This window comes from Astyanax mexicanus, chromosome 1 (assembly GCF_023375975.1).
Source record: "Astyanax mexicanus isolate ESR-SI-001 chromosome 1, AstMex3_surface, whole genome shotgun sequence".
NCBI lineage: Eukaryota > Metazoa > Chordata > Actinopteri > Characiformes > Acestrorhamphidae > Astyanax > Astyanax mexicanus.
The window spans coordinates 108599132-108625327 of NC_064408.1; the positions used below are offsets into that span (position 1 = coordinate 108599132).

Here is a 26196-nt window from a genome sequence, read left to right on the forward strand (position 1 = left end):
TTGCTCCACCAGCCGCTTGTGATCAGTAACACTGAACCAGATCCTCTTTTAGAGGCTGTACATGTGACCTAACACCCCAGTTTTTAGAATTAATATATTAGGCTTAGCAGGGATGGTGGTTCCAGCACACTGGTACCATTAAACACAATGTTTCGTCCCTTCTCCACTCGGAAATGCTTCTGCTTTCAGCTTAGAAACAAAATAATACGGACTGCCTAGAAATATCCTAAACTGATGACTTTTTGGAGATTTTTTTGTAGGAGTTTTGTCTCTGTGCTCACTGCTTCAGAGATTCCATTCTATTGGTGATCTATCGGTAAACCACATTGACTTTTTTTTTTAACTGGGAGTGGATATGAGAATTTCTGCTCTATGTATGTGTGCATATGTGTCTCCACAAACCGGAGGTTTCTTGCACTCAGCAGCAGCTGTGTGTCTTATTTGTCCCTTTTATGTGGGAGCTGGATTACTTGCTTTGGTGGATTAGTGCCTGAAACGTACCTTATAGATACTTCCCATAAAAACTCAAGCCTTCTACACAGTGGGGGACTGTTTGCTCCATTGTGACAAGTGTGGTGCTAGTGTGTGGATCAAGAGCCTGGAGGTCAGAAACTGTATCTGCGCTTCCAAACACAGGCGCTCACGCACACACACACTTACACACACACACACACACACACACTCACACTTACACAGGAAGAAGCGAGGTCAGTCTGGGAGATGAAGCTGAGAGAACATGCATACTGCTGTGGTGTAATGGGAAACACATGGAACTCTGGGTAGAGAGAGGAAAGGAAGGCAAGACAACCCAAAAGTGTCTTGGTCTGTCTTTAGCAGAGCAAAAAGAGGGGGTGTTACTTTTAGGGTGCTTTCAAACTACCTTTGTTTGGTCCAGACTTTCAGACTTTGCTCTGAACTAAATGTTACCAAGAACCACAATCCATTTGAATCAGTTGAACCATGATATTAGATCTTTTTCCAGATGGTTTAGACTAGGTGCAAAAGTTAACGCATACTACCATCGCCCATTGTACAAAAGAAAAAAAAAATAATAATAAATGATGCTGTGCCAAAACTTGGCTTGCCTTCATGTGCATCAGTGCACATATTGGTGCAACAGAAGGCTCTGCTAACTTTTTGCAAAGCATCTCGCTAAACAGACAGTATATTACAGACCAATCAGTGTGAAGTATACAGAGTAATAGCCAATTAAGCCTATAAAACTTTGTGGTCTGCTCATTAATCTACAGTGTCTAACTGAAACTAGAAAAAAGTAAGAGGCCACTCAAAATTATGAGTTTCCTTGATTTTACCAAATTGAAAACCTCTGGAATGTAATCAAGAGAAAGATGGATGATCACAAGCCATCAAACCAAACTGAACTGCTTGAATTTTTGCACCAGGAGGAGTATAAAGTTATCCAAAAGCAGTGTGTAAGACTGGTGGAGGAGAACATGCCAAGATGCATAAAAACTGAGATTTAAAAACCCGGGTTATTCCTCCAAATATTGATTTCTGAATTCTTAAAACAATGAATATGAACTTGTTTTCTTTGGGTTATTTGAGGTCTGAACGCTCTGCCTCTTTTTTTTTATTTCAGCCATTGCTTAGAATTTGGGAGAAATGTTGTTTACTTAAACATATACCTATACATATCAAAATCAACTGAAATGAATAAATGAATGAAGAGGTCTCTTAATTTTTTTTCCAGAGCTGTGTATGCCAGTGCACTCACATCCAGTTTGTATAGTTCTTTAGGCGAAGTATTTCCAAAAGATTAGGACTTTCTGAAACAAATAAACATGAACCAGTTATGAACTCTTAAAAAAAAAAAAAAAAAAAAGGTTTGGGGTGGAATTACTTTTGTATGGATTTGTGTAATATAGTGATTTTGCACATTTAGTATCTGGCTAGCAATTCTAGCAGATGTAACTAGACTATGCAAAATAAAAGGAGAAAGCCAGAAGGTAACATAGACATGAGGGCACTGTTGAACACTGATTTCCGTTGTCTACTTCCATCACTGTCCACAAACCTGACTGGTCTGGACTTTCAGGTGTGGAAAACGTCCTTATGTCATGTTATGCGTAGTAATTTTCCATTGGCCTGTCTGTGTTTGTTTGTTTACAGGTGCACAGCAAGAGCCCTCAGGAGGGAACTCTTCGTGCTGCAAGCTCTATGGAGTTTTTAGGCATGGGGAGCACCACCTGTGGGCAGGACAGTGGGTTTGGCAGTGACAGTGCCCGCCTGCGCATCGTCCAAATCGACCAACAGAGTGGCACCAGCCACCACCGGCTGGCCAAGCCTTCACATCAGCCTACTATTACCAAGAACCTCTCCTTTATTCCTTTTGACGTCTTCCTCACAGCCGGTCGTCTCACCCTCATGACCTATACCATGGCCTCTGTTCCCAAACCCACAGCAGAGTCTCCTGGATGCACAGGCAAGAGTGCTCTTAACATGCCAGAGGAATCCAGTTCTTCATCCACGAATGATCAGGCGTCTGGACCTGATGCTGCTGCTGCTGATCTCTCAGCTCTGACAGCAGAAGATCTGCTGAATGGGAATAGCTTCGGTGGGTCACTACGTCCTCCTGGAACAGGGCTTATTTCTCTTGAGGGGCTGTCTTCTCCCAGTAGGGCATCTGCAAGACAAGCTCTGGGTGTTACTGTGGTCCGGCAGCCTGGCAGAAGAGGAGTAGGTGAAGGTCTTCTACAGCCTCTGCTCTTCCTGCAGCTCACGCAGCCATCGGCTTTGCTCAGCTGCCACCAGCGGAGACAACGTCTGGAGCTCTCGTTGTTCGACTTAACTCTGAAAGGGGTCGCCCCTGACTACACCTGCCTTGGTAAGCGAGCCCACCTCTCAAATTTAAGCCACAAGTTCACATTTTAGCACAAAGTAGCACCTCTTGGGTCTGCCCTGAACATCAATAGACCACTGTAGTAGTGCATCATTCTGTAGTCCTCGTATATCTTCCATGTCTAAGCGTTTTTTCCATATGAGGAAATTTAATTGGCTTTTCAAAAGCTGGCCTCTATCACATTCTCTGGTAAATAAATGTGTTCAGAACCCTGTACGTTTTATTCTGTGTACATTTACCTACTGAACATCACTGAATTGTCTGAATTACGAGATCTTAATAAGAAAAATGCTAGCTTTAAGCTAATGCTACATCGAAGTGAACTGTAGTCCCAGCGCAGCTGGCCCAACTCTGTTCGGTGCAACACCAGCGAACTCCGGCCCTATGTTTACAGCTTATTACATCCAGCTGATCCAACTAATGAACCAACTGCCATCTCTGAGGCGAGCTAAGGGTGTCACAGCTGAAAATCGCTAACCCAGCAGCACAGTTTTAAAAGCTGTAGCACGTTTTAACATTTACCGAGTTTATTATGCAGTGAAATAAATTAATTAGAGATGTTTGGTGTTTCTGGCTCGTTGTTTTAGTACATTAAGGCACGTTAAGATGTGTCCTTATAATTTCCCTCTCACTCTTTCTAGTTTCAGTGGTAAAAAAAACACACATTAAGCCTTTTTTACATTAATGTTTTACACTCTATTTTTTTTTTTTAGCTTTGTGGTTCTGCTAGTTTTCCTGCTGTATCACACAACTCGCCTCTGCAAGGGCAGGTAGTTAGTTGATTAGTTAGTTAATTAGTTGAGTATTTGGATCAGCTGTGCTGTAATTAGTATAAACTAATAACCGTAATTAATCATTAACCGATAATAATTTTAACTTATCTATGTGTTTCTTCTCCTCTCTCTTTCAGATGCAGGTAAGTCTCTCCCAGAGCCTCTGGATTACACTTTGTTCTGGATGCAGACAGTAGCAGGAGAGGCGGATGAAAAGACTGGAATCCCTCCCCCTCTTCTGTCCCTCTGCATCAGAGACTTTCTCAATGGACCAGGTAAGATATCAGTGTACAATCCCACACACTACACAAGCATCACTCACTAACATTCTTGTGACAGAATGCAATAAACTTCCTACAGCGGTGCTCCAACATCTAATGAAATGTAGCAGACACTGGTACCATATTTTTTGGGCTATAATGCGCAACAGATTATGGATGCCTACATTGAAGTAGGCAAAGTCCTGCCATGTTTCTCTTCTAATGGGGAAACTGAGGGAACCCCCTAAGTAAACAAAACTGTAACTCTTAAAAAAAAAAAAAGTCAAACGAGTGCTGGATGTTTATCCATACAGATTTTTCTGTTTATTTTGGTGAGTAAAGTGCTTCTGTTTATTTATTTACAGTAAGCTTAGATTTCCAATATTGTGTCTACAGGTGTGTTTACAGTGAAGTTTCTACAGCACTAAGGCTGGGTGCAGCAGCATTAGCATTAACCACAGCACTAGTGGTACATAAATGCCAGCCAAAAGTGCTAAACTAAGGAAACCTGAGTGTTTCGGTAAGCCAGGGTGCTATCAGAGAGCGGCTTGTCCCATATAGAAAGAACTAGCACTGCGGTTAGCGTCTAATGCTAATTCTGCTGCACCCCTCCTTGATGCTGGAGCGACTTCACAGAAAACTCACCCTTATAAAGCTGTACTTTTTTTTCTGCTCCTTAAAACCTGATTAGTAAAATTCATACATAAGGAGCACCTCCTGATGAGTTTTTTTCTTTTTTTTCAAATGGAATTCTCTTTAACATTTTTGTTCCTTTAGGTTTATTATTCTGCTGCTAATCATGATGTGAAAAGTAGTACAAATTATTTCAGAAATGTTTAGCAGCATGGTGACAGTTACGTCCCACAGGGCTCTCTTTTAGGGTCTATACAGTTTGTGTTATTTCAGATAGAACTGTATTATGAGGAAAAAATATGAAAAATGTTGGCATATATACAAAGTTTAAGGAGTTAATCACTGTTGTTTTATCCACAGATAAAAAATGCAAATTGTCCGGTGTGAATGCACTGTGTGTGTATATATATACGTGTAAGAGAAAGCGAGAGTGGTTCAGGTGATAGATTAGCCTGAACAAATTGGAAGCATTAGGCAGTAGATGGGGTGTGGATTGGGGTGTAAGGCTGGATGCTGTCAGAGAGCTGATGGTAAAGCAGAATGTCAGTACTGTATACACACACACAGCTGTAACCAGATACAGATGATCTGTGCTAGCCTGAACCGGCAGCGCAGTCTTGCTGAAGGACGTTCATTTGCTCTACAACAGGGATGTCCAAACTACGGAGGTATTTTAGAAATAGAATGAAAGTTGGCCCGCTGTTAAGCAGTTTTTTATAATGTGAGATTCAAAGTTTGAACGCTAGGTGTCAGAAACGGGCCAAAGAATCTAAAAGCGGAGAGAGTGTGCATTTCTAGCACAGAAAAACGGTGCAAAAGAGTCTAAAAGTGGAGAGGGTGCGCATTTCTAGCGCAGAAAAACGGGCAAAAGAGTCTAAAAGCGGAGAGGGTGCGCATTTCTAGTGCAGAAAAACGGACCAAAGAGTCTAAAAGCGGAGAGAGTACGCATTTCTAGTGCAGAAAAACGGACCAAAGAGTCTAAAAGCGGAGAGAGTACGCATTTCTAGCACAGAGAAACAGAGCAAAGAGTCTAAAAGCGGAGAGAGTACGCATTTCTAGCACAGAGAAACAGAGCAAAGAGTCTAAAAGCGGAGAGAGTGCGCATTTCTAGCGCAGAAAAACAGAGCAAAGAGTCTAAAAGCGGAGAGGGCGCGCATTTCTAGCGCAGAAAAACGGGGCAAAAGAGTCTAAAAGCGGAGAGGGTGCGCATTTCTAGCACAGAGAAACGGAGCAAAGAGTCTAAAAGCGGAGAGAGTGCGCATTTCTAGCGCAGAAAAACAGAGCAAAGAGTCTAAAAGTGGAGAGGGTGCGCATTTCTAGCGCAGAAAAACGGGCCAAAGAATCTAAAAGCGGAGAGAGTGCGCATTTCTAGCGCAGAAAAACAGAGCAAAGAGTCTAAAAGCGGAGAGGGTGCGCATTTCTAGCGCAGAAAAACGGGCCAAAGAGTCTAAAAGCGGAGAGGGTGCGCATTTCTAGCTCAGAAAAACGGGCCAAAGAGTCTAAAAGCGGAGAGGGTGCGCATTTCTAGCACAGAGAAACGGAGCAAAGAGTCTAAAAGCGGAGAGGGCGCGCATTTCTAGCACAGAAAAACGGGGCAAAAGAGTCTAAAAGCGGAGAGGGTGCGCATTTCTAGCGCAGAAAAACAGAGCAAAGAGTCTAAAAGCAGAGAGGGTGCGCATTTCTATTGCAGAAAAAAAAGAGTCTAAAAGTTGCCGTAATTAAGGAGTTTTATATTAAGAGACATCAGGAAATTAAACATCAATTTGAAAAATCTTAGTTTACACAACACTGTCAAAGATAAAGATAGTAAGTCAAGTAAAATGGTGTGTAAATTAAATAATCAGGAAAAATGTATTATTTAAAGTGGTATATTTCATTATTTGTTTTATTACACAGTGTGGCCCGTGACTTCAAATATATTTCTCCTTCTGGCCCCCAACAAAAAAAGTTTGGACACCCCTGCTCTACAAGCTTGTACGACCATTTCTTACCTCTTTCTTTCTCACCTTTGGCAGATTGGATTGGAACAGTCCAGCAATGCACATTCTGTATTAATTTTATGAGTGGACATTTAAGTGTGGGCACGTTCATTCAGCTGGTATCTTGTGACGTGCTGTCATATCTAAAGACATTTAGTGCTTCTGATAGCTCCAATAGGGTCCCATACCTCTTTATTCTTAAAGCAGTAATTCAATTAAGCGCAGGCTTCTAAACCGCTTTCTAAATTCCCGTACTTGACCCTAGTTTATTCAGTCTGCTGTCACCCACTTCAGTGTTCAAGAAATGCCAGATTCTGCTGTGAGCTCCAGGTCACTGCCAGGTCACTGAGCTCTGTGTAGCCTGGGAGGACATTGAGCAGAGCACAGCCACCGGCAGGCACGTTTGCCCCGGCGCTGTGGTTTGCCCAGGTCAGCTCGCAGCCTCTGATCGGGGAGTTTACTCAACAATAATAGAGCCTGACACCTGAGATGTGGCAGACAGCAGAACCCACAGACTGGTTCCTATTAAACCCACTTATCCCACCTCAGGCCCCCCTGCTCTCTCTCTCTCTTTCACTGTTTCTCGCTCACTCTCGATGCTCGAAGGTGTTCTTAATTAAGCCCCTCCCGTCCACGTGTCACTCACTTTCTCCCCCTCCCAGAATGGAGACTCTGTCATCTTCCATTCATTTGATCCTACTCTTCCGCATTCTTCTTTTCCCTCCGGCACGGGGAGCACCTTTGAAGGTAACTCCAGCTAAATGTGTCAAAACAGTAGTCTGACCCAGCCGTCCTTTCAGTAAACACACCTTTATTTTTAGCTCAAAGAACTAAAGGACTGAGCTGCACTTCTAACTTTTCTCTAAACTGTGAACACCTCCCCGAATTGCTACTTGCTTCTCAAACAAATGCAGTCCAGTATAAACAGTCGTGATATGTACAAAGAATTTAGAGCTGGAGTAGATTTGTTGTAACCTTCAAAATGCCGCCTACGTTTTTCCAAGCTTCCAACAGAACTCTGGTTGGATGTTTGACCACAGAAGCATATGAACCCACTTCACCAGCAAATATGGATGTGGATATAGATTGTTTTGCAACAGTACACAGTGCTGCCTTACGTATAGCTTTCTCTATATTCCTATTCTGCATATGCAAACTGGGAAAACTAAGTCAGAGTAAGGATACACACTACATGCATGTGCATCTCATTACTGAGCTAAAATCCAGCTTGCTCTGTCAGAATTAGTAATAAGCCTCCTTGTGGCTAATTAATTAGCTTCTTCCGCTTATCCATGTGAAATATTTCCGTGACAGATATGATTGGAATTGCCAGACTTTTTTTTTATTTTTTTTTATTTTGATCAGATCTCATAATTGTTCTAGAAACAATTTGCCTGAAATATAAGTTTAAAAGTAATTCATTATAAAAACTAGTAGTGTCAGTCCATTAAAAAATATTTTTATAGTGAAAATTTAAATGCAAAATAATGAATGTAAGAAATGTAAAATGCAATTACATTTATATGTAATTATATATATATATATATATATGTGTTATGTAGTAGTGGTGCTTTAGGGGGAAAAATGCACATTGAGGGGGCAGATTACGGCAGAAATCAGGGCCAAACTTGGTGCCGTAATTAATTGTGTTAAAAAAATATTAACGCGCTACTGATTCCAAATTAATTGAGTGTGTTAACACTATAACATTGAGAGCCCTAGTAATAACATTATGAAGCACGTCAGTTAATTGTTGTGACTAATTAGAAAAGGCTAAAAAGTTCAAGTTTATTTGTGATGTCTGTGTGTTTGCACATCTGTTTCAGCAACTCAGAGAATGCTGAAAGCATTCATTAGAAAGGGTATCCACAAACATTTTGGACATACAGCTCTAGAAAAAAATAACAGACCCCTTAAAAATTCTGAGTTTCTTTGATTTTACCAAATTGAAAAACCCTGGAATATAATCAAGAGGAAGATGGGTGATCACAAGCCATCAAACCAAACTGAACTGTTTGAATTATTACACCAGGAGTGGCATAAAATTATCCAAAAGCAGTGTGTAAGACTGGTGGAGGAGAACATGACAAGATGCATCAAAAACTGATTAAAACCAGGGTTATTTCACTAAATGTTGATTTCTGAACTTATAAAACTTTATGAATATGAACTTGTTTTCTTTGCATTTGTCTGAAAGCTCTGCATCTTTTTTGTTATTTCAGCCATTTTTCAGTTTCTGCATATAAATGCTCTAAATGAGAATATTTTTGGGAAAAATGTTGTTTATGTAATAAAACAACAATATAGTGTATTTCACATAATTTCACATACAGTTCAGGAAAACAAAAAGAAGTACACTTTTATGCATCATGAAGATGCTGATTCTTCCAGGAAGTTTGTGTTTGTTGTTCCTTCATGGTCTTGTTTATAGTCCCTTTTAGGTTAATTTAAAAAAACGAGTTAAAAAATTGAGTTTTAATTGAACTTTTGCAAACTTTTTTTTCCTTTTTGTCTTTCTCTTTTTTTTTAACACAGCTGAGTTGAAGATAGCTCTGTGTAGGCCTCTGAAGATGAGTCCAACGGTAGCTAAGCTGGAGCAGGCAAAATCCCTCTGGATGAAAATCTTTCCTGAGAGCAGCCAAACGCCCGAGACCTCCTCCCGCACACCTCAGCCCTCCCCCCTCAAGATGCACACTCCTCCTCACAGTGCCAAACAAAGCAACAAAACCACTGTCTCTCCCTCCTTTCCAAGCCAGCTAGCAGATGCCCTGCAGACTCTCGCTGTCTTCCACAAGATCTCTCTTCAGACTGTGCAGATGGTGGTTGTTATGGAAACAGAGTCACACCCCGCCCGGCCCAGTCTCACTTTGTCTGTGTCCAGTGTGATGGGTACACTGACCACAAAGAGCGGGCAGAAACCAGTTGGTCAGTACACATCTATACTACTATTACTCTCTCTCTCTCTTTCAATGTCTTTATGTCTTACTCTCTACTTCCAAGTGCCAATTACCATCGCAGTGAACCTTAACACACAACTAAGCTCTACATTTCTTCTCAGGTTTGCTCCTCATCTTTGCTACTTTAAAACAGAGCATTTTGAAAACTGCACAACATACAGCTCTGGAAACAAAATAAGAGACCACTTAAAAAAATTGATTGTACCAAATTGAAAACCTTTGGAATATAACCCAGAGGAAGATGGATGATCACAAGCCATCAAATTATTAAATCAAGCTAAACTGCTTAAATATTTGCATCAGGAGTGTCATAAAGTTATCCAAAAGCAGTGTGTAAGACTGGTGGAGGAGAACATGCCAAGATGCATAAAAACAGTGATTAAAAATCAGGGCTATTCCACCAAATATTGATTTCTGAACTCTTAAATCTTTATGAATATGAAGTTTGTAGTAGTTTGTAGAGAGAAAAGTCTGGATTGGATACCTGTCTTCCATGGATCTTGAAGCAAGATCGGACAAGCTAAGCCATGCCGGAAGCGCTGAGAGCTTTTGGTACAAATCTGGTTGCCATCATGTACAGATGATGTATCAGAGATGCTGGTCTGTTTTTTAGCTTTGTAGGTCAGTGTCAGGGTTTTGATGTGGGTGGCTACAGGAAGACAGTGAGGGGAACATAGCAAAGGGGTTACATGGCTGAATCAGTGCTTCCCTGATGGCACAACAAAATGAATTGAAATGAAAGAGTTCTTTCATATGGTTCAATACGGGACACTGGTTAGCTTCTACAGTGCTGATTCTGGTAAAACTATTACTGTACATTGTAATCATGAAGATTTCTGAACACCCTACCTGGCAATGATTACAGCCTTCCTGCTGAGTCCTGTTCCAGTTTTAATTTGCTACACATCCTCCATCCAGCAGTCTTCAGAAGACCTTGACTGGCTAGATGAGAGTGGAGAGAGTTGGCTTAGCATCTGGGTAGCGAATGAAAAAAACTGCAGGCAGAGTAGATCTCCAGGAAGCGAGTTGATGACCACTGCTCTGTGCTGCACAAGAGATAGCACGAGGGCCAAGAGCCATGCAGATGCTCCACAGATGTTGCAGTCCCTGCCGAAATTTTTAATTGAAACCTCAACAGTTTGCACTTGTTTACTGGGTTGTACATAACTGTGTTGTGAGACAATAGCGCAGGCTGCGGGCCAGGCTGACTCGCAGTGCCCAGCTGTGCACCGTCCTGTTTGATGTTTTGTCTTTGGTAAACACAGTTAAGACCAGTCAACGGAATGGAACAATGAGAAACAGCTCGCTTGGGGAAAGCATGCAGTGAGAGAAGGAGACAATAGCCTCGGCATGAAAATAAATCCTCTATCTTGCGGGGCTATTTTTGGAGTCTGTGTCACACAGTAGGGCCTCCCACAAGCAGCTTTATGACCAAACTTTCTGTTGTTGTTTACAGCAAACATGGAGCAGCACTGGAAAAGAGAGACTTGTATGTGGCCAATGGTAACCAGTGTTCCTATTGCATCATTTACCGCAGCGAGACCATGATAAAATGTAGAAAATAAAAAAATCACCCATTCATATGTTTTTTATGATATCATATACACCAATGTTAAAAACACTGTACCAAAGTGTAACCGCAGACACTATATTCAGGAGATCGCCAGTTAGAATCCTGTTCATGTAGCTTGCCATTGGCTACCGGAGCCCTGAGAGAGCACACTTGGCTTTGCTCTCTCTGGGTGGGTAGACGGCACTGTCTTCCTACATCACTCCAAAGGGTGATGTGGATCAGCACAAGGCTGCGTCTGTGAGCTGATGTATCAGAACCGAGTCGCAACGTTTTCCTCTGAGTGAGCTGTGATGCTACTGGGCAATGCTGCATCAGCAGCAGTTAGAAAAGAGGTGGTGGCTGACTTCACATGTATCGGAGGAGGCATGTGTTAGTCTTCACCCTCCTGGTGTTGTGGCATTACTAGTGATAGGGTGAGTCCTTAATGAGTGATTGGGGAATTGGTGTAAAAAATAAATAATCATCATACACTAGCTTTTGTTTTTGTTTGTTTTGCTAATGGTGAAGCAGGTACATTGCACAAAGTAGTTGAAATTATTAAGTAATAATACACTCGAGGTTCGTGCTTCAACATGTAATGTATTGGCACTGCTGTGCTGATCTACGACTACAGCACAGCAATGCCAATATTACACTTTATAGCACGAACTTCAAGTGTATTATTGCGAGTACACCACAGTTCCATTATCAATGTTTACTGAAAAATGTTGGTAAAAGAGGATTGGAAAATATGATCTGTTTGGTTATAAAAAAACTGTGAGTTAAAATAGTTGCATTGCTGTTCTGTTTGTAGCTGTTCTGTTTGGCTTGTAAGCGCTGCATCGTTGCAAGGTAACCTGTATGTAGTGGAGTAATACATGGAGAGCTTCGGTTACAGTGCATTACCAGCTGATAACGGCACTCATAGAACGCCTCTTAGTCAATCAAATTGCAGGATTGGAACTAACTGTCGCATAATAAACAAGGAAAGACTCTCAGAATTCTCAGAAACCCCAAACTTTTGGCATGGCTTTCCAAATTTCTGAACTTAGCACTGTCGTATGGACTGTGTATTGACTGTAAACCGACTGTAAAATGTGTTTGGGAGGGAAATATTTTGTTATAAGTAAAAGTCATCTTTGTTTAATGGTGTTTTTACATCTACCTTGTTTGGTCTGGACCTTTCACTTTTGTCTGAACCAAAATAGCGGGTGTGAACAGTGCTGCCGACCACAGTCTGAACCAGTGAACCAAATTGTTGTCCGACCAAAAGAGGTCACCTCAGTCCAGATCAACAGAAACATGGTTTGTTTTGTATGCAGTCAGTGTGACTAGACTCCTTAGGATGGTTTGAACTTCCAGACCAATTACAGAAGTTGATTCAGGATTTTTGTCACTTACTAAACAGTATAAGATATAAGTGTTGTGCTGAAATCTGACTTCCTTACACTTCAGTATGCAGTCATGATGCAGCAGTCTGGATACAACAGATTATGTTGGTGATTCCTGTGGCTACTGTAACTGTAGATCAACCCTTATATATAAATAGAAAAAAGATTGTAATAGTTTTCTGTTACTCTCATTCTGTTGCATGATGTACATGCATTCAAAGGGAGTCTGATTTTGGGAGGGAGGCAGAATGTAGTACAATACGGCAGCTCGCCATATTGACAACACACCAGCATGTAATGTATGCCCTTCTACAAACCAATCAGCATCTTGTAAAGAGAAAGTATATGTATGATAAACTGTGTAAGATAAACATGAACCTTGGCTTAGACGTTGGTCCAGACTGCCAGATATAAAACACTCCTAAATGCATTTCTTCCAAATTAGAAATAAAAATATTGTTATTTAGAGCATTTATTTGCAGAAAATTAGAAATGACTGAAATAACAAAAAGATGCAGAGCTTTCAGACCTCAAATAATGCAAAGAAAAGAAGTTTATATTCCTCCACCAGTCTTACACACTGATTTTGGATAACTTTATGCCACTCCTGGTGCAAAAATTCAAGCAGTTCAGCTTGGTTTGATGGCTTGTGATCATCCATCTTCCTCTTGATAATATTCCAGAGGTTTTCAAAAAAAAAAAATCATTCTTAAGTGGTCTTTTATTTTTTTCCACAGCTGTATATAATCTTTTAAATCTTTGAAATATTTACAGTACAGTTTGAAATTCTTTTATTATTAGGGATTTTGTTGGTGGATAGGTGATCATACAGTAAAGATGATTTCTTGCGTCCGTTACTTATCATTTTTTTTCCGTTCTAGTCTTGGCAAGTGCACCTGCCCCCGACCTAAATCATTTGTGATTCACATTAAAATGTGATGAGATAATGCTTGTGGATTTCTGGGAGGCCTAATTGAGTTTATATAGGCGTGTCTTTTGACTAGAGACAGGATGTGGTCAGGCAGATAGGCGGTAAGTGCCATCAGCACAGCTTGAGTTGAGTTGAACTGTTTCTGTGGGGTTTACTTACTCCTCTCTGAGGTGGAGAGGTGGATCGCAGCTCGCTGGAGATGGTTATTATTTATGAGAAGTGGTCAAACAGTGGTGCCAGACCATAACCCACACACACTGTAAATCAGTTCAGTCATTTAATTAACCAAAGATGTGGCCTAATTGGAGATGAGCCCCTCCATGTGCATCATGATGCGTGTGCGTGAGTGTGTGTGTGTTTGCGTCAGCGAGGGAATGATGAAAGATGCATCAACCTAAATGGCTCCCAAGCATCGTCAGACCACTCGGATCGGCCACGTTAATCACTCGGAAATCGCCTAACCGGCCAGATACTACCTCAGTGTGAGGCATAGTTCTCTGCCTATGACTTTCCTCTGCTTCTCCCACCCTGGTCACCATTCTTTCCTGTCTCCCCTTCTTCCTCTCTCAGACCAGGGACAATCCCTCTCATAAAAATAGACCTAGAGCTCAAATACCCTCAACAACAGCTGCACGGACCAACACAGCGACCTGAGACACTCTACATGGTTGGGCCTGTATATCAAACTGCTAACCTACAGATCTCATATAAGATCTCATCTACCAGAAAGCATGTTTTAAATCAGTGGCTTTCAGACTCGGGGTCAGGACCCACTGGTGGGCTCCAGTATAAGAGGGAAGTGGATTTGCAAAAGTCTCAAGTAAAAGTTCTCTCAATTACAGGGGGCCATGTTGAGCAGTTGGGAAGGTACATTTGTTCTGGCAGGCAGTGCACCAGTTATTAATAAGCTGGAATTATGATCATTATACAGTGATAGTTATCTAACTGATAAAGGTAGCTGATAAGCAGGACCAGAAATAAGAAGTTTGATTAATGTAATAGTTGTAATTAAGTGAGTAGAAGATGAACTGATCTCCAAAAGGCATGAAGTTAAAGATAATACCATATTTTTCACACTATAAGGAGCATGTAAATATAAGTCGCACCATCAATAAATGTCAAGTTTCATACATCAGGCGCACCTTTTTATGACACATTTTATGTGACACTAATATTAACTAGTAGTAAGGAACAGGGGTGTCACCATGTCTTCCTTCTAAATTCAGCAGGCTGTAAAGCTAAGCTAAGTCAAGTAAACAAAACTGTTATTCTTTTAAAAATTTGAGTCAGACAAGTCAAACGAGAGCTGGATGTAAATCTACACAGATTTCTCCCCATGAAAACTGTTCATTTGGGTAAGTAAAGGGCTTCTGTTTATTTGCAATAAGCTTAGATTTACAGATTTCCACTAAAGCTGAAGTATTAGCATTAATTAAGTATTAGCATTATTAAGCCAAGGTGATATTAGCTAGCGGTTCGTCCCACGTAGCTTGTTTTAACACAATAAACACACAGACTACAGTCCGATATACTCATGTCTGAACAGCAAAAGAGCTAGCGCTGTGGTTAGCGACTAATGCTAATGCTGCTCCTGCAGTGCTATCTGGGGTTAGCAGCAGGCTACAGGCCGATAATACTCACCTCTAAACGGAGCTAGTGTGTTGCGCGGTTAGCGGCTAATGCTAATATTACCAAAGAACTAAACTGAACTCCTGTATAACGCTGTACTTTAGTGGGAGTGGCTTTACTGCTCCTTACAACCTGACTAATAAAATCATACATAAGGTGCATTGACAATTTTGGGAACATGTTAAATTTGAAGTTTGCCTTGTAGTGCAAAAAATACAGGACATTATTTTAATCATTTTATACAAATTTGTGGGGTTTGTGTTTGGGACAATGTTTTGTGGAGAAGAAAAGGTGCATTATAGAAATATTTGAGCACCCCAAACAATTTATGCGTTCTGATTCTTTTTAAATTACCAACTCTTCAGCATTGTTTAGCTTGAGCAAACTGTTGCTTGTTCTCTGTTGTTTGTGACACATGTACTGATTTAATAACACTGACTTAAAATAATGTCTTTTTGTTTCTTTATCTCTCTCTCTCTCTCTCTCTCTCTCTCTCTCTCTCTCTGTGAGCAGAGAGTGTGAAGGAGGTGTGTGTACTGTTACAGTGTGAGGATATTTTGGTGAGAACAGCTCTTCAAGACAGAAGTGGGGTGTTTGTTGGGCCGTTCTCTTGCAGTGCAAATCTAGAGGCTCGTTGGTGTCGACACAGTGGCAGCCCCACCCCTGATGCTGGACCACCGAGAATCCTGCTGGACCTGAAGGGAGGATTACTACAGGTACAGCATTGTGTATATATAGATTACTTCAGTCTGACACCTGCTGTTTATACCATATTCTCCAGGTCTTACAACTGTGAACATAATGGACAGTATTCCTTATCCTATCTTAAAAAATTTTAGTGGTTTCCACCTACAGGGGTTGGACAATGAAACTGAAACACCTGTCATTTTAGTGTGGGAGGTTTCATGGCTAAATTGGAGCAGTCTGGTGTCCAATCTTCATTAACTGCACATTGCACCAGTAAGAGCAGAGTGTGACGGTTCAATTAGCAGGATAAGAGCACAGTTCTGCTCAAAATATTGCAATGCACACAACATTATGGGTGACATACCAGAGTTTAAAAGAGGACAAATTGTTGCTGCACGTCTTGCTGGCACATCTGTGACCAAGACAGCAAGTCTTTGTGATGTATCAAGAGCCACGGTATCCAGGGTGATGTCAGCATACCAACAAGAAGGACCAACCACATCCAACAGGGTTAACTGTGGATGCAAGAGGAAGCTGTCTGAAAGGGATGTTTGGGTGCTAACCCGGATTGTATCCAAAAAAACATAAAACCACGGCTGATCAAATCACGGCAGAATTCAATGTGCACCTCAACTCAACTCCTGTTTCCACCAGAACTGTCCATCGGGTCAATAAATTTTTGTGGTCTAAAACCAGGTGTTTCAGTTTCGTTGTCCCACCCCTGTACAACCCAGGCTGGGTTGAACTGATGTGTTGTAGATGTGTTGCTGATGTTACAGTGAAATATATGGGATTTTCCCAATTGTATTCTCAAGAACTTCTAGCCATCTACACGAAGAGAAAAAGAGCAGGAGAGACAGCAGTAAATATACGATGGAAGAAAAGTACCCACATCTTATATCTTTCCTCACAGTTGCATAATATGTGCTGCATAAATTCTGATTCACTTGCAATAACATTTCCCATTCTGATGCTCCATTCTTTGGATGAAAGGCAAAACAATCCCACACTTCTAAGGGATCTGGGACAGGACTTCTCCTGCTGCCTGCCAGTTCATTGCCAGGGAAAATCTCCTCACCATTACACATGCCTAATAACACCACTGCCGCTGGCCTTCTATCAGGACCAGCGCTCCAGCCACATCACTCCCTCAGAAATCCCCAAATTTTCCTGGTGGAATGAGAGGAATACCCGGCACTGTGTGGCTGTTGTTATGCAGGGACATAACAAAGATTACAACACACCAACGTACACACACAAACTGTCTTCTTTTTTATTCTTCCATATTCAGAATCAAACAATTGCCACCATTGTCAAGAACAATGACTTCAAAGCATAGTAACAGATGCAATCAATCACAAAAAAAATAAATAAATAATTTTGAATTTTCATTTTTTAAATGTTGGCAAAGTTTAAATCTTACAGTTGTTCTTTACACTGTGTCAAAAAGTCATGAAAATGAAAAAAGGTTTTTTTTTTTTCTCCTTCTATAAAATACACTGACATGCCATATATCACAGGATAGGGAATAATACCATGTCTCGAGACTGTGCATGGAGCCTACTCTATCCAGATGACGTTGGTCACAATCATTACCACTCAATGCACTGTCCACTGTGGGTGGTAATGCCTTCTATGACGTATTCTCAGCACACATTTGACTCTGTAGGTTAAAGAATTTTAAAGGTTTCATTCTATCGTTTTTTATTCATTTTAAATTGTCTAGTTGTGGTATCTAATATAAATGAATGAATGCCATGTGAGCTGTTTTTTGTGAAAAAAGTGCTCCGGTGGTCCAGTATAACAGTGCTTTAGTCCGGTGGAGAAGTGAAGGGGGAGAAACAATAGGCTCTTTGGCTCTTGCTCATGAATATTCATACATGCAAACATATCGCCTCTGCTTGGCTAACAGCACTGTGAGGCAGTGAAATGAACAAAAGTTAGAAACGTTTTGAAATAAAGACAGTTTTATGTTAGTCAAATGTTACTTTACAACATGTGTAATGCTTTGCTAAGTGCAGTTCAGCCACTGACTTAGACTTAGAGTCTCTGCAAAACGCCAAATTCACCGGAGATCCTTTGTAAACATACAGAGGTGGGTACTCCGGGTCCAGAATTTTCCCGGGTTGATTTTTACTTTTAACTAGTGTAAACAGAACTGTTTTAAACATACACCTACCTATCTTATTTGTACTTCACTGATGTGTTATTGGCACAAATAACACAGGAACGAATAGACACTATTTTTTCTGAATATTTTCTTTTACTAGCTACTGCAGACAATGGAGGTTGAGGAAGATTTTTATGTGCAGCATCATATACAACTCGGAGAGACCTATAGTATTTCCATCTTGCACCCACTATCATACCTTGCCCCAACACTCTCACTCTTTCTTTCTCTCTCTCTCTCTCTCTCTCTCTCTCTCTCACTACAGGTGTTTTGGGGACAGGAGCACTACAATTGTCTAACACTGATTCAGGAGTACTTGCAAAACTACTTAAAAGAGATGGGCAGCGAAGAAGAGGAGTCAAAGCCCGTCATCTCCCACCCATCACCTTCTCCTGGACCACACTCTCCTCATACAGAACACTCCTCAGATGACCTGCGCACTGGACTGTTCCAGTACATCCAGGACTCAGGTATGCTTCTCTCACCCAGAGAAAAAAGTGTGTGTGTCTCTTGTGTGCCTGTGTGCTAAAGATACACACACACACACACACACACACACACACAACCACACACACATACACACACACAATCACAACTCTATAGACCAGCGTTTCTCAACCTTTTTTCTATCACGACACCCTTTAAAAGTATGCAAAATGTCAAGGCTCCCCAGTTTACAATGTATTAAAAACATACTCTGCATTTATTTATTTATTTATTTATTAGAGGGAGCTAAATGGGATGAGGGGGTGGGGGGTGCTGGTGCAATACGTCAGGTGAAAACAAGGGGTGTTGCTGTCGGAATATTTTATTTCAGATGAGAAATGGGGGGGGGGGGGGATGGGGTAAATTACAATTAGCGGGAAACCTGCTGACTTTTCAAACGAGTGAAATACTCTGCTACACTCACTGCTGAACTACCACTGGATGAAGAAGTTAATGGCTCCGATTCAGGGTTATCTGAATCTGCAGTCTTCTTTAAAAAAAAAAAAAAAGTTCGATGCTAGCTTCAGTGCTTCACACAACTCTTGCAGTGCATCGCGTGGGGGGAAAAATATTTACAGTGTGTCCCAATTTAGGGGCCGCATCCTTCGGAGGCTGTATTTGAAGGCAGATTGCATCACAGCTGCGCAGTAATACACCGCCTATCTCTGTGGGTCGCATCCTTCAGAGTATGCTGCCTGTGAATTGGGACACACCCCGACACGCGCTGACTCTGGAAAGGAAATATGCACGTGAGGTGCAATATTTTGACGGCACCCCCGATGAAGCCAGACGGCACCCTGATTGAGAAACACTGCTGTAGACTATAATCTTAGTATAAATGTAAGTGAATTAATGATCTCATTATTGGTCTTATGAGTGTGTCTTTCTTTTCTCTACAGCCTCTCAGAAGCTGCCAGGGCCTCATGAGGTGGTCTTCTATAATGAGACAGAGGACAGTCCTGGTGTGATGATGTGGAGGTATCCAGAACCTCGAGTTCTCACATTCATACGCATCACCCCCGTGCCTTTCAACACTACTGAAGACCCAGAAATCAGCACTGCAGACCTGGGGGACGTTCTACAGGTGAGACTGGCCTGCACTCCAAAGGTGCTGTAGATAGAAATCTTCCCAAAGAGTCAGTAGTCATAATCTAGTTTGATTGGTCATGAAACAGAAAACACTACTGTCCCATGAAACTCCATTTCCTGCTTTTCATGAACATATATATATAAATATAGACCACAGTCTATATTTATATATAGACTGTATATAAAGTATACAGTCTATATATACTGTATATATATAGACTGTATACTTAAAGTACAATAAAGTAAAGTCTAAGTCTAAGTCTGTTAAACAGTCAACTGCCCCAACTCCTCCATCCTTATTCTGAATGTAGGCTTGCCCCAAGGCTGTATGTTTGGTCCACTCTTTGCGTTTAATTGATCAAACTTCATAATCTAATCACAGACAGAGGTTGGCCTGGTCAGCAACAATGAGCAAACCAAACCTGTCAAACCATTTATGTACAGTGGCATAGTCATGTTGAAAGTTTGAAAGTTGAAACTGTTTCCACCCTCTATGTCCCGCATCCTACCACTGGTCAAACAGCTTTTAAATGAATGTTAAAAAAAAGCGTTATACCTGCACACAGGTCTAATTAATTCAGATCTAAAAGAAAACCAGTAAAGAGTTAGTATCTATGGTGGGTGATGGGAAGGCTGACTTTCAGTGACTTCCATCAGTCTGGCCAGACAGGGGACAGGAGAGCCTGAGGGTCCACAGGTGGGCAGAAAAATGTCATTTTTGCATGGAGTTTGACTGGATTTATGTTAATATATGTAAATATGAAACATTATCAGAGTGTGGCTAATGACTCTGGCAGATCTGAATATAACAGCCTAACTAAAGGGAGAGGGCCTGAAGGTAACATAGACACAAATATTATCTTTTGGCTTCACCTGAGCTGTATAATTTAGAGCAGTGTTCTTTTATTGTAGTTTGTGTTGTGTATATTTGTTAACCCGTCTCTTTCTCATTATCTGTGCAGGTCCCCTGTAGTCTGGAGTTCTGGGATGAGTTGAGGAAATCTTTTGTGCCATATCGAGAGTTCAGCCTGTCTGAGTGCAGTGTCTGTGAGCTCACGTTGCCACCACTGAACCCACACACACACCAGACTGATCTTGTGGCCTGTGACCTATGGAGAGTCATAGTTAACAGTACAGGGGATGGAGGTGATGAAGGGTATGTAAAGTGTGTGTGTGTGTGTGTGTGTGTGTGATTTTTTTTTTGAAGCAGTTGCTTTTCAGGGTGATTATGATGGACACCGTTATCCCACAGTGCAATGTAAAAAGGAAGGGAAGAGGCTTCTCTTATTTGGAGCAATCATTAGAAACAAATGTCATAAAACAATGCAATGATTCATCACTTCCTGTTAATACAAAACAGGGTAGTAAATTTACATTTTGTGTACTTACCTGCCAAACCCACTCTATTAAGGATAGTATACAGCATATAGCCTTTAGTATTAGTATGGCGTACACAACTGGGATGTAGTCTTTGGGTCAACTGTGCACCATGCAGCTTGATTTAGGGTGTCAGTGTGTCTTTGGTATCATGAAGACGCTGCTCAAAATGTGCAAAAGGCATGAGTTTATCATGGGTGTGTTTTGGAAACAAAAAATGTGAAATAAACCAATCTGCGTGTCAATTGGCATTCCCTTTAAAATCCACATGCGTTCTGACTTGTTATTTTAACAACACAGCACTGCTGTGTGACCATGTGTGTGTAACAAGCAGCGGTGTACGCTCACAGGGCACATGTGGCACGCCTGTGCTCCCAATATAGCAATGAACATCTGGCATATGACTGCTGTCTGGGTTTATTTCAGACGATGGAGCACCTGTGTTTTCCATTGCCAAGATAGCAATGTGTCAGAAAATTTGCTTGAACACACCTCACTTTCAGAACAACACACCTATCATGTAGATATATTTGTAAAACGTCTTTTCTATTTAAAAGACACAGGCGCAAGGCGAGAAAATAGTTGCTCTGTGCGGTGTAAGATAGCAATAAGCATGGAAACTTGCCTTGTGCAGGGTGTAAGATAGGGCCCCTTTTATTTAAAAGTATGTATAGACTTGAGAGTATAATATACTCTATAATATATATATATATATATATATATATATATATATATATATATAATTTATATTATGTAAGCGTCCGTCTGGTGTTAGAGAGTATATTCAGGCTTGTATACTGCTTTGTATGCATTCTGTTTTGCTCTGAATGCCCCAGAGTAGGAGAAAAGGAAAAAAGTCCCTATCCAGCAAAGAAAGCAAAATATGCAGCCCATCTGTATTTCATTAGACTTCATTAGAACTGCAAACACTACATTTCCTTTATGTTCAAGATCATCTCGCTTTGATCAAACGGACTCCCTCCTTTACCCTCAATTACCTCTTTCTCTCCCTCTCTCCCCTTCTCACATTTTCCTGTCATGTATTGTCATGCTGTGAAACACTTGATCTGGTGGATGTTTTACGCCCAATTTCAGCTGAATACTGTATATAAGTAAAACATTATCTTATGACAGTGAATGGTGGTTATATGATGAATTGCACATCTGTGTGTTTGTTGTGCTGAAGCATTGTACCCTCTGTATTTGTTTAGGTCGGACAGCGAGTCTGGGTCTCAGTTGCCATGTGAGCAGCTGATCTCTCCCACAGCACTGGCGGCGTGTACGAGGGTGGACTCCTGTTTTGCTCCATGGTTTGTGCCATCGGTTGGAGTGTCCATGAGGCTGGCTCATCTGGAGCTGCGGCTGTGCCATCACCTGGAGCAGCTGGGCAAAGGTAGCACACGTGCACACCTCCTACTCCCTCCTCACACCTGTAGGGAAGTAATGCCACCTAGTTCAGTTTAGTTTGGGATGAGGTGGGGTGGTGATCATCCAGCATCTTCAATGCAATCAAGTTGTCAGAGCAATGCCCCGTAATTACAGTAGATTTCAGAAGAAACAATGACTAAGCATCTGTTGCAATACTTTTGCTTGTAAAGAAAAGCATAGAACTCCCTTAACATTAATTAGTATGTTTACTTAAAGATCTCCTTCTGCTAAAATTGACCATTTCTTGTTCTTTGTGAAATACAATGGGTCTTTCTGAGTTATATGTACATGCTGCACATGAAACTGTTTCTCAGCCTCCATTGTCTGCAGTAGCTAGTTAAAGATAATATTCAGAATAGCAAGTCGATCAGGAAAAGCACTGTGTCTATGTCAACTCGTGAATAAGTATTCATGGCCTCGCCCATGAGAATTGAAACTAGGCAGTGACATAGTCTCGTAAGATAAGAGCTAACAGCATTAGGACAAGCATGGCAGTTTATTCCTGTGTTATTTGCGCAAATAACACATCAGTACTCTACGCTTTGCCCAGTAATTTAGAGCTTAGGAACAAATGGTTAGGATTTGTCTATGGAACACCACTAGAGAAGTACAACTGAAATAGGTAGGTGTATGTTTAAAACTCTTTTGTTTACACTAGTTACTTAGCTAAGCAGAGGTAAAAAATTCATATCAGGCTTTGTTCCAACTGCCTCAGCCACTCTGCTGCGGCTCAGCCAACAAAAAAAACCCAGGGTGGATTTTTGCTTTTTGGACCTGGACTACCCACCTCTGTGTGTAACTGTAGGTTTACATAGGATCTCCGGTGGATTTCGCATTTTACAGAGACTCTAAGACTAGATCAGTGTCTGAATTGCACTTAGCAAGGCATTACACATGTTGTGAATGAACATATGACATTGCAAAGACTGTTATTAGTGTAAAAATGTTTTTATTTTATTTATTGTTATTGTCGCTGCCTCCTGGTGTTGCAGTGCTGTTAGCCAATCAGGGGTGATATGTTTGCATGTATAAATATTCATAAGCAAAAGACGAAATCCTATCGTTTATCCCCCCTCACTCCTCCACCGGACTAAAGCAGCATTATACCGGATCACCGGCGCACTTTTTTTTTTCACAAAAAACAGCTCACATGGCATTCATTCATACTAGAAACCACAACTAGACATTTTAAAATGAATGAAGAAATGATGGAATGACACCTTTAAAAGTATATCATCTCTGTAAAGAACCAACAGTAACTCACCTGTCAGTGCTGATAGTCACTGTTCATATTTCTGATTTCTCCTCAGTGCCATCCCAGCAGATGCGCCCCTTCCTGTCCGACAAGAAGCTTCCTGCAGAGCAGGAGTACGGGCTGGTGTGTGTTCGGGAGCCGCAGGCCTTCGTGTGGCAGTGGAGCGATGGAGCTCAGCTGGGCCAGGAACTGCACTTCTCCTCCAAACTGCACTGCCACCTAGTGGACTACAGGAACCTCACCCTCTTAGCCCTACTGCAGCCCTTTTCCCTGCAGGGCCATTGTACTAGCACCTACACACACTCCCAGCACACACACAACCAACTGACCCTGCAGCTGGAGCCTGTGCAGGTTTCAGTGGGGCAGCATGCCATATACACGCTGGATACTGCACTGCAGGCCTGGAAACAGGTAAGCATGTGTAATAGTACTGTGTGCCTTTTTATACATACGAAGCTTGACTGTACGTATACATGCATTTACATGTGGTGGCAGGCAAAAGTTTGTGTATTCCTGGTCACAATTCCTGTTATTGTGAATAGTTAATAAACATGAATAATATGTAAAGGATTCTAAAATAATACAATTACAAAAAAAATAAAATTGTTTAACATTTTCAGCAAATTTACATTTATTCACAGCTTCTATTCAATTTCTTAGTAACAAAAAAGAAAAAGGCTTGAAGCAAAGGTTTGGTACTTAGCACCAGCCACTTATCACATCATTTATTACAGCTTGTTAACACTTTTTTGTAGTAGCTACCAGGCGTTTAATTCCATTTTATTGAGCTTCCACCCTTTCTTGCTTGCTGCACTCTTCTTCTGAGGTCTATTTACTGATTTTTAATATAATTAAGGTTTAGGGAACTGTGAAGGCATAACATTTAGCTTGCACCCTTTAAGGTAGTCCATTGTGGGTCTTGAATTTTTTTTTCAAGACCATTTTCTGGCTTTAGAAGTCAACCTATTTCATCTTCAGCCTTTTTTGCAGGTGGTCTAAAGTTATTTTCAAAAATCAGGTGGTAATTAATTTTAATTAGCTTTTTTTCTTCAATTATTCAATTTGAAATTCTAAAACACTTCATGTCAGTTTACCAGAAAGCCTATTCTTGGACTACAGAGCATTGAAAGGAAAATATATATATATATATATATATATACAGTGAGTCCAAGAAGTATTTGATCCCTTGCTGATTTTCTTCGTTGGCCCACTAATAAAGACATGATCATTCTATACTTTTAATGGTAGATGTATTCTTACATGGAGAGACAGAATATTAAAAAGAAAATCCAGAAAATAAATCTAAGGAATATATATTAATTGATTTGTATTTCATGGAGTGAAATAAGTATTTGATCCCTTAGTATTCATTAGCAGTTCTGGCTTTTACAGACCAGTTAGACACTCCCAATCAACTTGTTACCTGACCTGAAGCCACCTGTTCTCACTAATCACTTGTGTGAAAAACACCTGTCCACAGAATCAGACAGATCACACAGATTTCAAGTCTCCAACATGGGTAAAACCAAAGAGCTGTCACAGGACCTCAGAGTCAGAATTGTTGACCTTCACAAAGCTGGAATGGGCTACAAAAAGATTAGTAAGGTGTTGGATGTGAAAGTAACAACTATTGGTGCAATTATCAGAAAGTTTAAAGAGTATAACATGATAATCAGCAGACCTCGGCCCGGTGCTCCAAAGAAGATTTCGCATCGTGGGGTGGCAATGATGCTGAGGACGGTCAGAAATCGTCCTGCAACCACTCGGCAGGAGTTAGCAAATGACCTGAAGGCAGCTGGGACCACAATTTGCAAGGAAACAATTGGCAACACTTTGCGCAACAATGGATTCACATCCTGCAGTGCCCGAAAGGTACCCCTGCTGAAGAGAGCACATGTGGAGGCGCGCCTCAAGTATGCCAATGATCATTTGAAAGATGAACCAAGTTATTGGGAGAAGGTTTTGTGGTCAGACGAGACCAAAATTGAACTTTTTGGCCTCAACTTCACCCGCCATGTGTGGAGGAAGAAAAATGCTGCCTATGACCCCAAGAACACTGTGCCCACCGTCAAGCATGGAGGTGGAAGCATAATGTTTTGGGGGTGTTTCTCTGCCAAGGGTACAGGGCTACTTCACCGCATCACTGGGAAGATGGATGGAGCCATGTACCGCACAATCCTGAGGGACAACCTCCTCCCCTCTGCCAGGGATCTGAAAATGGGCCGTGGTTGGGTCTTCCAACATGATAACGACCCTAAACATACAGCAAAGGCAACAAAGGATTGGCTCAAGAAAAATCACATTAAGGTCATGGAGTGGCCCAGCCAGTCGCCAGACCTCAATCCGATCGAAAATCTATGGAGGGAGCTGAAGGTCAGAGTTGCCAAGCGACAGCCCACCAACCTTCATGATTTAGAGAGGATCTGCAAAGAAGAGTGGGCCAAAATTCCCCCTGGTGTGTGTGCTAAACTTGTGGTTAACTACAACAAACGTCTCACCACTGTGCTTGCAAACAAAGGCTTTGCCACTAAGTATTGAGTGTGTTTGGCAAGAGGGATCAAATACTTATTTTCCTCATTGAAATACAAATTAATTAAAATATATTCTTTAAAATTATATTCTGGATTTTTGTCTTGATATTCTGTCTCTCCATGTTAGAATATATCTACCATTAAAAGTGCAGAAGGATAGTGTCTTTATTAGTGGGCAAACAAAGAAAATCAGCAAGGGATCAAATAC

At 41.2% G+C, this 26196-nt stretch overlaps 1 protein-coding gene across 2 annotated transcripts in view; it reads left to right on the forward strand.

The window, feature by feature from the left end:
• The window catches only part of LOC103040889 (intermembrane lipid transfer protein VPS13B), a 315108-nt gene that overhangs the window by 252327 nt on the left and 36585 nt on the right, over positions 1–26196 (forward strand). For both annotated transcript variants that reach the window (XM_049463977.1, XM_049463976.1), the window contains exons 34-42: positions 2131–2845; positions 3771–3908; positions 9041–9430; positions 15479–15681; positions 18088–18292; positions 19208–19392; positions 20360–20553; positions 21986–22167; positions 23513–23868. In XM_049463977.1, coding sequence (XP_049319934.1) covers positions 2131–2845; positions 3771–3908; positions 9041–9430; positions 15479–15681; positions 18088–18292; positions 19208–19392; positions 20360–20553; positions 21986–22167; positions 23513–23868 — 2568 coding nt within the window. The remainder of the gene's footprint in view (positions 1–2130; positions 2846–3770; positions 3909–9040; positions 9431–15478; positions 15682–18087; positions 18293–19207; positions 19393–20359; positions 20554–21985; positions 22168–23512; positions 23869–26196) is intronic.